Below are 13,318 nucleotides of genomic sequence, written 5' to 3'. Positions count from 1 at the left end.
GAAAGAGCAGGCATGCTCTGCCTGGGAGTGTCGCTGGCAGCACCCTGAGCTCGCCGAGCCCCCGGGGAGCCCTGCGAATCTGGGTCGCCCAAAAGGTGGGATGCCCTCTGGAAAGCAGCATGGAGCAGAAGGGGAAAACTGAATCAGCCACCTGTGCTGCTGTCAACACTTTGCTAGAATGCATGCGGACATATGAGTTTTGCCCTACCAGGCCTTCCCATTCGTGAGCGCACTCAGTTCGCTGCCCAAGGATGTGCCGGCAGGGTGTCCCACAAGCCTGGGGGCACCCATGTGCACACGCCAAGCCAGATGCTCCCCTGCTCCTGCCCCCAGCCCGGCTGCCCCCGCATCACTCCGAGGGGAGGAACAAGAAAGCACAGGATGCTTCCGGGGGCACCTCCCAGCCTTTTCATCGCTGGAGTCATAAGTGTGCCTAGCATTCATGCATGCTTTGACTTCCACGTGCTGGGCAAATATTCCCCAGGTAAGCCCCAACCTGCCTGCCAGAGGGAGAAAACAACACGAAGGCAGAGAACGCCTTGCCTACGGCCCTCAACCCAGTTGGTGCCAGAAGCCGGAGAAGAGCTCCCAGCTCTCCGTCGCACACAGAGAGCGCCAGCCTGAGCCCGCGGACCGCAGAGGCTCTCCAGACCTGGCTGTGCTCAGGTGGCCACCTGCGGCCAGAGCTCAGCAAAAAGGATCCAGATCCCATCCAGGTCAAGGCCGCCGACCATGGAGAGAAAACAATGGCTCCTTCCCCCAGTGGGAAAACCCAAAGCGAGCTGCTTCAGGTCCAGCCTGAATCCGTCCGGAAGAAGTCATCGCACCTGCTCCAGGGGGGCATCCCTGAGCCCAAGCGGCCATGCCGTGAATGGAGCAAGGCAACAGCACAGCGCCAAGGCCGGTCTGGGCTGTGTTTGCACCTGGACAGCCCAAAAAGTCAACCCACTGCTGCACAGCCCCCGCCTCCCAAAGAGGGGCCAGGAGCCTGGCTTCAGGAAGTGAGAACGGGGTTACCCCCCCGGGCCAGCGAGCTCCGCTCTTCCTGACCCCAAACAGGGTCCATGCAGCGGGCGAGTTATTGTCGGGCCACTTCAGGCGAGCACGGGAGTCCACCTCGAGGCAGGGATGTCCGTCTCAATGCAGGAACTTCAAAGGCAGACCAGGGCCAGGCTTTCCACTCCAACCTTCCCACAGCAGCTTAGGAAACAGGAAAGCCAGGAGAGAAGGGGGGGCAGGGAGAGCGAGAGAGACTGCTCGAATCAAAAACCCTTTTCTGCTGCCTAACAAAAGGCCTGGTGTCTCCACAAACAGGCCTGTTATTCTAACGCGAACCAAAGGCTTCTTGGCAGCGGAGGAAATATGAAAATGTTAGGCTTGTGGGAACTATCTTCACTTTGTTTTGGGTGTGATCGCCCCTTCTGCATATTGACACAGGGCTCCGCGCCGGCGGCCCACTCCAGCTGGATCACCCAGCGAGTCCCCGTCGCTTTGGCGTCCCCCCCACCCCCGGACACCCTGCACCTAGGAAAGGGGCCCTCACCAACTGCCCGCGGCCCCGTCCCGGGGAGAGGAGCACCCCCAGCGCTGCGTGGACAGCCGTGCAGGGTTACACATGCACCCACAGACTCCGGAGGAGACCCCCGGACATGGAAGACCCAGCAGGAGGTCCTGCAGCTAATGCTTTCGCGGGCTCCGACTGAACCCGAGAAGCCAGGACGGAGAGAGGAGCTGGCCCTTGGGCCCAGGAGGGTGGCGAGCGGGTGGAAGCATTCACGCTGGCCTTGAAGCCCGGGCGAATGCAAAGGGGTTCAAAGCCACCACTTGAAAAAGGAGGCCGGGATAGAAGCAACGTTCGCCCTCTTTATGGCTTCGGTTCTCAATGGGAGGCACCGCGTGACCTCCTGCCGGGACCTCCTTAGATGGCAGGAGCGAAGCAGCGTGAAACCTGATTAGTGCTCGGCGGCCAGACCCCCGGGAGCGGGCAGGAAGCGAGGGCGGTGACTTCATCCATGGCACTCTTCCCTGGGAGTTGGTGCCCAACTCAGTGCCCCAGCATGGCAGTAGCAGCTCAGCGCTGCTGTGAGCACTTTCTTTCACAAAGACGCGAGGCTGAAATCCCACCCCCCCATCACAAAGGAACCGGGGCTCTCTGAAGGGTGCAGGGGAGGGGGCTACAACCCCACGTCCTGGCCAAGATCTAATTTGGGCACTTGCAATTCTGCTTCCCCAATTGATATGGATGCGATGCTCCTCTCCCCTTCCTGTCCCGCGGTGGCACTGGGCACTGCTGAGTAGCGGCTGCGTCTTGGGAGGGAAAGCAAAGCAATTCCTCGCTGTCGGCCTGTAAACGCTTTGGTATGACAAAGGGCTGGATAAATGTGACGCCGTGCTCGGGCTTGGCACCTGACTCGCGGGTGCTGGTTCCCGGCTCTGACTCCTGCGTTGTCTCTGCCCGCAGCGGAAAGTCCTGATCTTTCCCAGCGCGCTTTCCCGAAGCATAAACACCCCCGTTGCTGGAGCACGCGCAGCTCAGCTCGGGGCGCGCTCTCGACTTCCCAGCAGATCCGAAACCCGGCACTTCATCTCCCGCTGCTGTGGGCAGCTCCTCGCTGCACCGAGCCAAGGCAGCGAGGAAATCGAGATTAGAAAAAAATAAGTAACTAAAGAGGGCTAAAACCTCCCTTCCCTAGAGACCTCCTCGCCTGCCTCTCCATTAAAAAGCACACAGGATAATCCCATTGCTAACCCTGCCCTGCCTGGTGTGGCACAACAAGCAGTGCAGCATCATTCACACCCCCTCACCGATGCAACTGCCTGTCCCGAACCACGTCCCTACCACGTGCCAACGAGATGTGCCCAGACCTAACCGGCAGGTCCTCCTGCCAGGAGCGACAGGTAACTAGAAAAGCACCTGAAACCTAGAGACACGACCACGCTGCCAGACACATGAGAGCGAGGTGGACACATGCTCACACCTTCCTGATCCAACCCAACTCTCCCAGTGCTAGATGACCCCTCTAGCAAAAGCTTAGGCTTGTGGCGCCTCTCAATTCCACCTGCATTTGACCCCCTCCCACTCAGTCTCTTTTATATTGTCCCAAAAATGGCTCATCTATCATACAGTCATAGCGAATTTGGCTCGAAGAGATCTCCAGAGTTCATGCAGTCCAACCCTCTGCCTGGGACAAGAACGTCCCTATACAAATCCCCGTCAAACCTCATACCGGCGCTACGTTCTGGGGTGGTTCCCACCACAGCTTTGCCAGCAGAGCCGTGGCAGCACAGCCCTTTTATGGAGACCTGGCATGGGGCTTTTGCACTGCACCTGCTCCCCCGCTGGGCAGCAGAGCGAGGCAGTCCTGGTCCATCAATGAAGGGGGCATGAGCTTTTCCAGCTACCCAGCTGTGCTGGCAGGACCACGCGGTGGTACAAGCCGCATGCGGTGGTGCAAGCTGCAGAGGCAGCAAGCAAAAAATACCACTGCACCCTCCTTCCTCAGCCATGCACAGGCTGTTGGACAAACCGACACTTCCCCTTTGCTTTCACAGGAAAGGCATAAAGAGGCAGCTCTGACGGGGCCCACGGGACGGTGCAGCACGTGCCCTGCGCTGCAGGTCTCCCCACCCAAGCCCGAGATCTCTCCTGCCTTTCCCCGGTCAGGATGGGGGAGCGAAACGCTGGCCAAGTGGATTGGCCGGGATGAAGGTAACTGGCCCCGGCTCTTCGCCCGCAGCCAGGCACCGCAGCAGCGCGCTGGCACTGCTAGGAGTCGAGCCATACACCGTTTCAGAGAAAAGGGGCCCCCGCCCTGCGGTGACAAGGAGAGATCTCCACCTCCGATTGCTTATCGCTCCAGGACACCCGGGGCAGCTCGCCTGCTACCACAGGAGCAGGGCTCCTATTCAAGGAAGAGCTCACATGACCAGCCAAAAGTCAACAGTGTCGCGGGTGTGCGCACAGGGACACGGCCTGGCCCGCAGGCACGGACTGACAACGCTGCCAGCTGCAATGCCAGCTCCCTCCCCTCCCACCCGCTGGCATCGTCGCTCCCTCAGAGCACTGGCCTGGCACCGGGGCAGGAGGCTGGCGGGGTCCCGTGCCCCAAGCTGATGGGGCAGGTGCTTCTTAAGGAACAGAGACCTTTTTCTTCCAGAACCAGAGTCATTCAGCACCTTCCCCAGCGAACGCGCCAGGGGTTCATCCAGTTCAGTGCTAACGTGCTCTGCACAGGGACGGATCCTGCAATCACTTACCAGCCAGGTCAAAAACTCTATTCTCAGCTAAAATGCGGGGTCTCCCGGTGGATTCACACTCCCACAACAAGCGAGGTGCCCCTAGACACCCGAACGCTCATGGCCACGGCAGAACCACAGCTGCACGGTCTGACCGTTGCTACGGCATAGCTAGGCTCACCGGCAGCCGCAGCACACTGGACTACTAATCAGTGCTATTGTCATGTGTTATCACAGCCAGCCAGGATCACATGCAACCAAAGCCTATTACGGGAGGGTCACCTCTCAGAGGTCAGCTTCGGGTGGAGGAGTTTGCTGGACACAAGAGGAGCAAGTCCAAGCAAGCCGTGGCCTGGTAGGAGCGTCCAGCGTGTCACTCAGTGCGAGTTGGAGGGGGAACACCAAAGGACTCAGCAGGGCTGACCAGCTAGCCTCAGAAAAGAGACATCCCCATTGACATATGGCCCGCCGGCCAGACACCAGATGGGAAAATTCATCACTCGTGACTTCAAAGCAGTAACAACAGGTTCATGCAGGAAGCCTGATGGCTTCTGCGCTGGCAGGACCCGACGCACATCTCATGGCTTCGCTTGGGCGCCAAACCCCAGCGAGTGACTCCACTCAGAGGCTGCTGACAACCCTCCGATCCCACCTCACCCCGTGCGGGCACTGCTGCAGACTCTCCGACCCAGGGGCGCACGGTATAGCAGGGAGAAGAAAACATCCCCTTGTTTTGTAAAACCACGTAGGTCCAGCTGTGACCTGATGTCCACCCCTGCCAAGGCAGAGCACAAGAGCTGCACAAGCCGCCTGATAAGGGGACGGGGCCCTTCAGCCCTTGGGTACCAGTTCAAGCGCGGCTTGCGGCAACTGCAATATGCAGGGGGGTTCAGGCAGGAGCCCGGCGGGCAAGTGCCTGGTTGCAAAAAGTACAAGAGACTGAGGTTTGCACAAGCCACGGAGACTGAATTAGCGCCTCAGCTCAAGAAACAGCCTGGAATGAACAGGGCTCATTGGTAGGAGTCTCCCACGCCTCTGCCTCTGGTGTCTGGCCCATTTCTCAAGCCCTAGGAGAAGGAGCTAACCCAAGAGATGTGCCCAGAGCTGCTAGACAGCCCCAACCCCAGGGATGCCCAGGCCCCCCCCATACCCGTGCCCCCAGCCATACCAGTACCCAACCCCAGGCACGGATGCCTGAGCACGGAGAAACCAGGCATCCCCCACCTCACCTCCGCACAGAGCCCAGCCAGCAGCAGCAGACAAGGACCAAGGAGGGAACGCAGACGATTCCCAATTAAAGAATTTTTTTTGCAAAAATCTTGTTGATCTAATAAAAGATATCATCTCTGCTACGAGTCCTGATTGACGATTTCTGAGGCACGCTGGGCAAGGCCAGGGAGACGCCCGCTTGTGCTGAGAAACCGAACCCACTCCTCACGACAGCTGAGATAACATTAACCCCGCAATAAATTAGTACTCAAACAGCCTCTCTGTGCCAAGTCTGCAGGCCCAGTCGCCTTGGGGTGGTGACAGGCTGCTGCCCCGGGAAACTCGAGACAGGAAACTTTCAGGAAAGGTTCAGTGAGCTGCATTATCTATCCACTCCCCCAAATGACCTCCAGTAAAGGAAGCACTTGAAGGGAAATCTGCTTCCTCAACCCCCAGCTCTAGAGGGGGAAGGAAACAGGACACTGGAGAACCCACCTCCTCTGCGCACTGGGAGGCTGGAGGCACAGCTGGATGCGTTTCGAGGCCCCCTCTGCAAAGAGGCAAAGCCGGGGAAAGGGCAGCGGCTGCTGGAGCAAAGGCCTCATCCCAGCGCCGAGACGTCAAGGAGCACGCGTCCACCGGAACGGAGCTGGCAAAGCCACCACCTCCTGGACCGATCTGGCGGGAGCAGATGGGAAACTCTCCAGCCCTTTGCTCAAACTCTGCATCACTGAGAGCCACCTTGGCGGGGTGCCCGGGTCAGGGGACTGCACTCACACACGCAGGCATTTACATATGAAATGCTTCCAAGGCCAATATCCGCTGTGCTGCCTGCGCCTCCCCGGGCGGGCGGGTGAATAGAAATGGGGGAGGTCAGGTGGCGACCAAACCTTGCCCTCCACCCGCTTTGTCCCAGCCCTGCAGTGGCAGGCATGGGCCGAGGGCTTCGCTTCAGCATCTGGACACAGGTCTCCAGAGAACCACGCACATCTGGACACGACGCGGGGGGTGAACATCAGAAAGGGTCTCGAGAACATGGAAAACGAGGGAGCTGGGATGTTTTCGCTGTATCTGCCTCTTCCAAACTTCCTCGAGGCCGGTCCCCATGGCCTGAACTGGGCAAAGGCATGCCCACAGAGGCACCGTCTCCCATGGGTCCCCTACTCCCCTTCTCCACCTGCTGTCCTCAGGCTTCAGCCATCCCAGTGCTTCTCCCTACCGCCCTAGATTTGCTCATCCCTCAAAATCCCTGACTCGCGCTGGCAGGGATACAAGCCACATGAGCAGTTAGGAGCTCTGCGAGGTGGCAGGGGCAACGCGCTTCAGGCAATGCTTGCAGGACTAGGAACCGGAGATCTGCTCTCACAGGGCTTGCGAGCCTTGCATTTGCAGCCAGACGGGAACTTTTTAGCTTGCACAAATTTGTGGCCAGGGACGTGCTATGAGTATCTGCACCCATACACAGTGGTACAAATGTCCGCAACGTTTTTGTGCAGCTCTTAGCAGCTTCCTGAAGGCTCAGAGAACAAGAACACCCAGGGGACCTATGTGGGTGGATCTAGGATTTTGAAAAGGGGGGTGAAGATTAAGCTGTTCATCATCCCATATAACCCAGCCTGCATTTTCCTCCAGGTAAAAAGAAAACAGAAGCTTTGCTAGTATGCTAGGGGGCTAGGGCTCTATTATTCAGTTTAATATTTGCTTTAGCTTTGATCAAACTTAATTGGTATGAGCTGAAAACGGGCTGCAGGGCTGCGAAGTAGGAGCCATGTTACCAGGAGCAGCTAACAGATGGCAAAACTGCGCAAAAAAAAAAAAGGCTAGCTTGATTAGTGGGCCATCCAGCCCGTTAAAAACGAGAGAGGGTCATTAACACTTGTGGAATGAAGAGTTTAGGAGGAATCAGATAGACTTTAACGAGCCATGAATTCAACTGCTGCTGCGATCAACCACGCAGCAGAAAGTATGCAGAGGAGAACAAATTAGACCAAGTTCACCTGCAGTTCAGCCCTGAACAAAACCACTTCTAAATTACCTTGGGTAACTTTGCACTTAATGTGTGACAGAGCGGACACACGAGAGTTACTGCAGCTCAACTGACGTGCTGCAAGACCTCCTCTACCTTAATGCAGTGCATCTCTCCATGCCACAGAGAGTCGATGCTCAAAGCAACGGTCCTGGCAAATGGCCTAAAAGTGACCCGGAGGCTGTTGGATATCTCAATCATTTCTAGCAGACAACAGGCTTGGAAAAATCCGCAGTTCAAGGCCTGTTTGCCTACAACTCTTGCACGTAAAAGGTTGAAAAATTGAGCAAGTCCATAAGTCCACTCCCCACCCCCCAGCCTGCAACTGGGAGGCCAGGAACCAGACCACACAAGACAGTCACAAGCTGCAGAGCAAGGGAGGAATCACCAACACCCACGCACCCGACAGCTCATGGACACAAGCTCTGCCGCAACCTCCTCCACGTCCCAACTCAGCAGGTTGTGCTCCAGGACCAGGCTGCAAGACATGACTGGGCAGTGCCACAATGAAGCCACCTGGACGGGCCCCCATCGTGAGATCAACGCCGCAGGGACCCAATCTCCCCCAACTCCCCTCCACCCACGCCCTGGGATGTAGCCTAGCTCCAACCCTGAGCGAACCAAGACCCAGTTTAAAGGCAGCAGAGACGTCAGGCCTTGCAGAGGGTGGGTAAAAGGCAGTGTCAGCTGGGCCGAGCAAGGGGGACCCCCACCACCACCCCCCATGCACGGCCCCTGGAGAGACAGATGCTCAGCACACAATGGGGGGAATCAAAAAGAACGAACCAAGAACTCGAGGCAGCCAGCTGAAAGCTGAGAGCAGGGCTGGGCCGGGGCGCTGCCCCACGCCCGTCTGTGCTACAGCTGCCCCCACCCTCCGGCACAGGCCGGGGAGAGCCAGCCCAGGGGGGGCGGGAGGCGCAGGGGTGAGGTGGAGCCGGCCAGGATCCTGCCTGCTGCCCCCCGCCTCCGCGGCGGCGCTCGTTGATCCCCCGTGCCAGCTGCAGGAACAGCAACGAGACGTTTCAGACGGACACTGCGCCAGCATAAAACCAGTGAGTTATGTTACTGCCGGACAGACGCGCTAACGCGGGCAGCTGTCAGCCACAACGCGGCTCAGGGGGGTGGGAGTTAACCCCCGATGCAGTCCATGCTGCACCCCGCACAGGGAGAACTGGGTGGAGTAGGGAGGCAGGGAGCCGGTGCAATGACATCTGCTTTGGCGCTCTGCTAATTTACACAAGGAAATCAATTCACCTTTGTTCCAGCAGCAGCCAGGATCAGCTGGCGGAGCCCAGAAGCGCAAAGAGGAGGCTGACAGACAGTCCTAGGGTGATGCGCAGGCGGATTCACCTCCCATCACCTTCCTCGCAGCGGTGACGTGCCAGTGCCCACCCAAAAACTTCCCAGTTAGCATCATGGGGCTCAGAGCCGGATTCTTTCCTAGCCAACCCTGGCCACAGGCAGGGAGGAAGGAACTGGGACCCCGCTGGGCGGGCCACAGCGGTCTTCTCTGCCGCAGGACAGGACTGAGGCAGGGCCCTGCAGCATGGGGTCCCTTGGCCCGCGGGAGGAAAGAGTGGAGCATGCTTGTGCCACGGACTCCAAAGAGAAATGCCGTGCCGGCTCCCAAGGGAGGATGCTCCCAAGCAGGGCGACAGAGGCAGGAGCAGGGGCTGAGCCACGGGTGGGGAGGCCACGAGTTATCAGCAGCTCCTATAGGAGCTGGCCCCCGGGAGCAGGCTAGCATCCTGCCTGCAAGGAAGCCCCCCGAGAGGCGGCGCGGTACCTGAAGAGCTCTCAGACAAAGCCGTGTCGCCCCCATCCCTCCTTCCACCTGTGGCTCGGCTGCTTCCCCAGGCGCGTCGGCTCTCTGGAGGAACGGGCAACTGCCTCCGGGTGCCTGCCAGCCACCTGCTGTCGGAGGCCAGAGGCAGCAGGATCAGATATCCAGTTATCCGATTCGCTTCCCAGCCTCTCCTGCACCAGCCCTGGGCTAAAGAGAAGGAGCTGAAAGAAAGGAGCACGGTGGAGGACAGCGGGCGTCTCACCGCTGAGGGTCCAGCGGTCCCAGGAGCCTGCAAGCCGAGCGGGGAGGTAAGACCCACCAGGCAAGCTTCTCCATGCAGGGAGGACAGGTTATCCTAGGACTGGGACTTTGAAAACCCAAAGTCAGGGGCTTGCTCTGGCACAGCTCCCTGGGGTGACCTGGGGCATGTCACCCAGCTGCTGTGCCTTGATCCCCACCTGCCCCAAGGGGTAACGGCACTGAGCTGCCTCCCCGGTGCTCCTGCAGGATACAGGCTGCAATGTGCTCCCGTGGGAGGGTGATGGGGGCTTGGGAAGTCAGGGGCGAAAACCCCAGGGATGGGAGTGGGGGCTGCGCTTCAAACCTAGTGCTCCCAGGTCCTCCCTTTGGCAGCCAGGCGCCAGAGCATAACACTTCTGACCATCCCAAGGCCCTGTCACACACGGCCACGTGCCACAATGAAATGAACTCAGCCAGCAGAAAGCACAAAGCCTGGGCCAGACAGCTCCACTCTGCAAAGAGCCCCTTGAGCGCAGCTAGCGACGCCAAGGGTGCCCTCCAAACCAGCCCCTTCCCACGGCACCCGGTCCCCCACCCCCTGCCACACACTCGCAACGGGGGTTCTCTTGAAAGCGCGTCGTTTCCCCCGGTGCCTTTGCAACAGAGCCTCCCCTTCCTGCAGACCCCAGCCAGCCCCCTGCTCCCGGTTCTGCCGTGCTGTGAGCCAAGTGTGGATGCAGGGGACAGAGGTAGGACGGGGCAGGGGGGAGCAGGAACAGCGAGGACTTCAACTGCTTCCTACAGGGCCGTCCGACAGTCCCTGGTCTCCCTGGCAGCCTAGCTCTCCCCGGTACTGGGCAGACAGTGGGCACCAGGACCTGGCCAGAAGCAGGGGACACACGGCAGCAGCACGAACCCCCCCATCGGTCCTGTTCATCAGCTGTTTGTCTTCTCTCTAGTCCCCACGCCACCCCCTGCAGACACCCCCGTCCTGCTGCACGCTCAGTGCAAGGCAGCTGGCACGCTGCAGGTCCCAGCTGCCAGGGCAGCCACCTCCCAGTCCTGCACGCCCAGCAGGGAGGCTCACAAAATACCTTTCAGGTTATTCAGCCCGTCCAGGAACTTCCTGTACTTCTCCGCATTCATTGCCCGGCTGAGCCTGCCCCACTTCAGTGGCGAGGCACTGCGACCATGGTGGACCCGCGCTCAGGAAGGGGAGACCCGGCTCGGCCCTGGAGCCCCCTCTGCTCCGCTCCAAGCCCACAGCCACCGCGGAGGAGCTGTACTTTGACCACCCGTGATGTCACCCACAGCACCCGGGCTGTGCTGTAGCCCAGCGCCTCTCCTTATTTGATGAAGTGCCTTAAAACCTCCCCTGACCGAAGCCACCCCCACCTTTTTGCAAATTAGCCGTGAAACAACAGAACCACCATGTGCACGTGACTGGCCAGCTGAAGGCTCCAGAGACCCCCCTCTCCAGCCTCCTCCCCTTACCCCCACCCCCTCCACCCTCACGTTTGCTTTTCATGGATCGTTTGCCTGGTGCGCACGCAGAGCATACTGGGCTGATACCTGAACCGGGGAGGGAAACGTTATTTCCAGGCTGGCCAGACTCCTGGACATGTAGAGGAGCAGGAGGGCATGCCCGGGAACGCAGGATGCCTGGGTTCCAGTCCCAACCCAACCACTGGGGAGAAGCAGGATGGTGGGAAAGTCGCTCTGCTTCTCCAGGCCTCGGGAAGACCAGCTCCCAGGGCAGCTGGGAGGACACCGGAGACCTCAGTACTCAAAAGTGCTCTTGAGGGGGAAGAATTGTTGGGAACCACCATGACCTCCCAAGGCAGTTGTCCTAGTTGCCCCCGAGGATAGCCAGTTTTCTAGCACGTAACGGATAGGAAATCTCCCACTTGCTGCTCAAGTGGGAAGATCTTGGCTTTATGGAAATGGGAGGCTGCTCCCTAGCTTGCTCCTGCGGCCATACAGCCGAGGCAAGCGGCACTCGGGAGCATCCAAACCCCAAACCTCCGGGCTTGGGCTTGTACACAGGATGCCCGCCAAAGGATCTGGAAACATCTGAAACCCCACGTGGAGTGGAGGATGTTTGTCAGTAGTAGGACCACTTATGGATCCGGACTGACTCCGATTCGGAATCGAGTTGGACTGGAACATGAAAAATTCTCATTAAAAAAAGAACAATTGTTCTGCAGGCGCACCCAGGAAGCTGGTGCGGGGGGTTCCTCCCCCTGCCTGAGCCTCGGGGATGGGAATGCATCTGGGCCCTTCTGTGGCCCACGCTCCGAGGAGATGCTCTCTCGTGTGCGGATGGCGAAAGAGTTACACAACCCAGAAGGGGAGAGACGCGCTCGAGACGCAATTTGGCACTGAGCAATCCCGGTGGAATGCAGCTGCGAGCGAGCCGCGGGGCGCCCCGCGCCTTCCCCTGCAGCGCGGCGGATGCCCGGGCAGCCTTCGACGGGAGCCCCGCTGCTCCTAACACTGCTGCCCCCCTCACCCAGCTCCGTGCCTTCCCGCCCACAGCCGCGGCAAACGCCCCCCACTCCTCTTGCAACCTGCTCCTCCCACAAAGCCTCCTACGCTGCTCTTCTCAGCAACGCCTGCCATAAACTCTTACCCCGGCTCGTTTCTAGCCAAACGGGTCCAAGCTCTGCCCGCTCGGCACCAGGGCTCTGCCCGCGGGCTGGGGGCATACCAAGCGCTTCCAGCTGCCCCTACACCGCCGGGGCTCCCAGCCAGGAGAGCGCTGTACGGGAACCAGGCCTCTTGGCCAGGAAAAGAAGCGGAGCTGGGGGTTGCTTTGTCACCATTGGCATTTCACCCCAATTCCTCTCCTCTCTCAGATGGATTCGTACCAAGCCCACCACAGCTTCCGAACAGCCCGGGTCCTGCCCCACCAGACCCCATGCCCCCTCCTGGCGCCAGCCAAGCCATCCATCTACCAGGCCAGAAGAAAGGCTCCAGCTGAAGGGACCAGAGTGAGCCTGGGGCTGTTTTCGTGTCACCGGGCAGAGTTTCACTGCATCCACAGGCTCCTTCATCTGGCTCAGGGTGCAGCATGCTCTGCTCAGTGTCCCCTTTTGGAGCCCTTATTCCCCCTCCCTGTTTTCTCATTTTTTGTCCCAAGCAATTAGTTGTTGCATTTCCAGCAGCCATCCTTAGTAAGAGAAGCTTATTGTTTCTTTCAGTGGGCACAGGCCCACAATGCCCCTTAGCACAACAGACAGGCCTGTCTGAGCTCGGGGGAGTCTCGCTTTGCTCCTGCACAAAACCCTGCGCTGAGATGACAGCAATGTAGGTATCCGGGTATCCAAGTTGCAGCTATATTGGTCTAGAGGAAAAGGCAATCAGGACTCGTAGCAGAGATGATATGTTATATTAGACCAACAAGATTCTTGCAAAAAAAGTCTTTATTTTTTTTTGCAACAATCTTGTTGGTCTAATAAAAGATATATCATCTCTACTATGAGTCCTAATTGCCATGTAGGTATACACATATTCACTCCAGGCAGGGTCTGCCCTCCCCTGGCCTTTCCGGCATGCATGTGCATTGCTGCCCCTATACCTACAGGGGCTCGCAGATTGTACCACCGGCTTGCCGCAGGCCCAGCCGGTTAAGACAGATGAGTCCCCGAGCACCTGCACACACACTTGGGCTTTGGGGACGAGGGGAAGAAGAAACAAGGCTCCCGAGCTCCCAGCCGCACACAGCGCAGACCTGTTATTTCCAGAGCAAGCCCCGTCCCTGGAGGGGCCGATGAGCCGAGTCCTGCCACTTTGCAGAGCCAAACAAGGGAGGTCGC

General features: G+C 59.0%; 1 protein-coding gene across 1 annotated transcript in view; it reads right to left on the bottom strand.

Moving 5' to 3' along the window:
• The window catches only part of MACF1 (microtubule-actin crosslinking factor 1), a 194,524-nt gene extending 183,780 nt beyond the window's left edge, over positions 1 to 10,744 (bottom strand). Inside the window, exon 1 of the mRNA XM_019547553.1 lies at positions 10,595 to 10,744. Coding sequence (XP_019403098.1) covers positions 10,595 to 10,646 — 52 coding nt within the window. The 5' untranslated portion in view covers positions 10,647 to 10,744. The remainder of the gene's footprint in view (positions 1 to 10,594) is intronic.
• Positions 10,745 to 13,318: the final 2,574 nt, after the last annotated feature.

Source organism: Crocodylus porosus, unplaced genomic scaffold (genome assembly GCF_001723895.1).
Source record: "Crocodylus porosus isolate Cpor-Errol unplaced genomic scaffold, CroPor_comp1, whole genome shotgun sequence".
NCBI lineage: Eukaryota > Metazoa > Chordata > Crocodylia > Crocodylidae > Crocodylus > Crocodylus porosus.
This window is presented reverse-complemented; position numbering and strand designations above follow the sequence as displayed.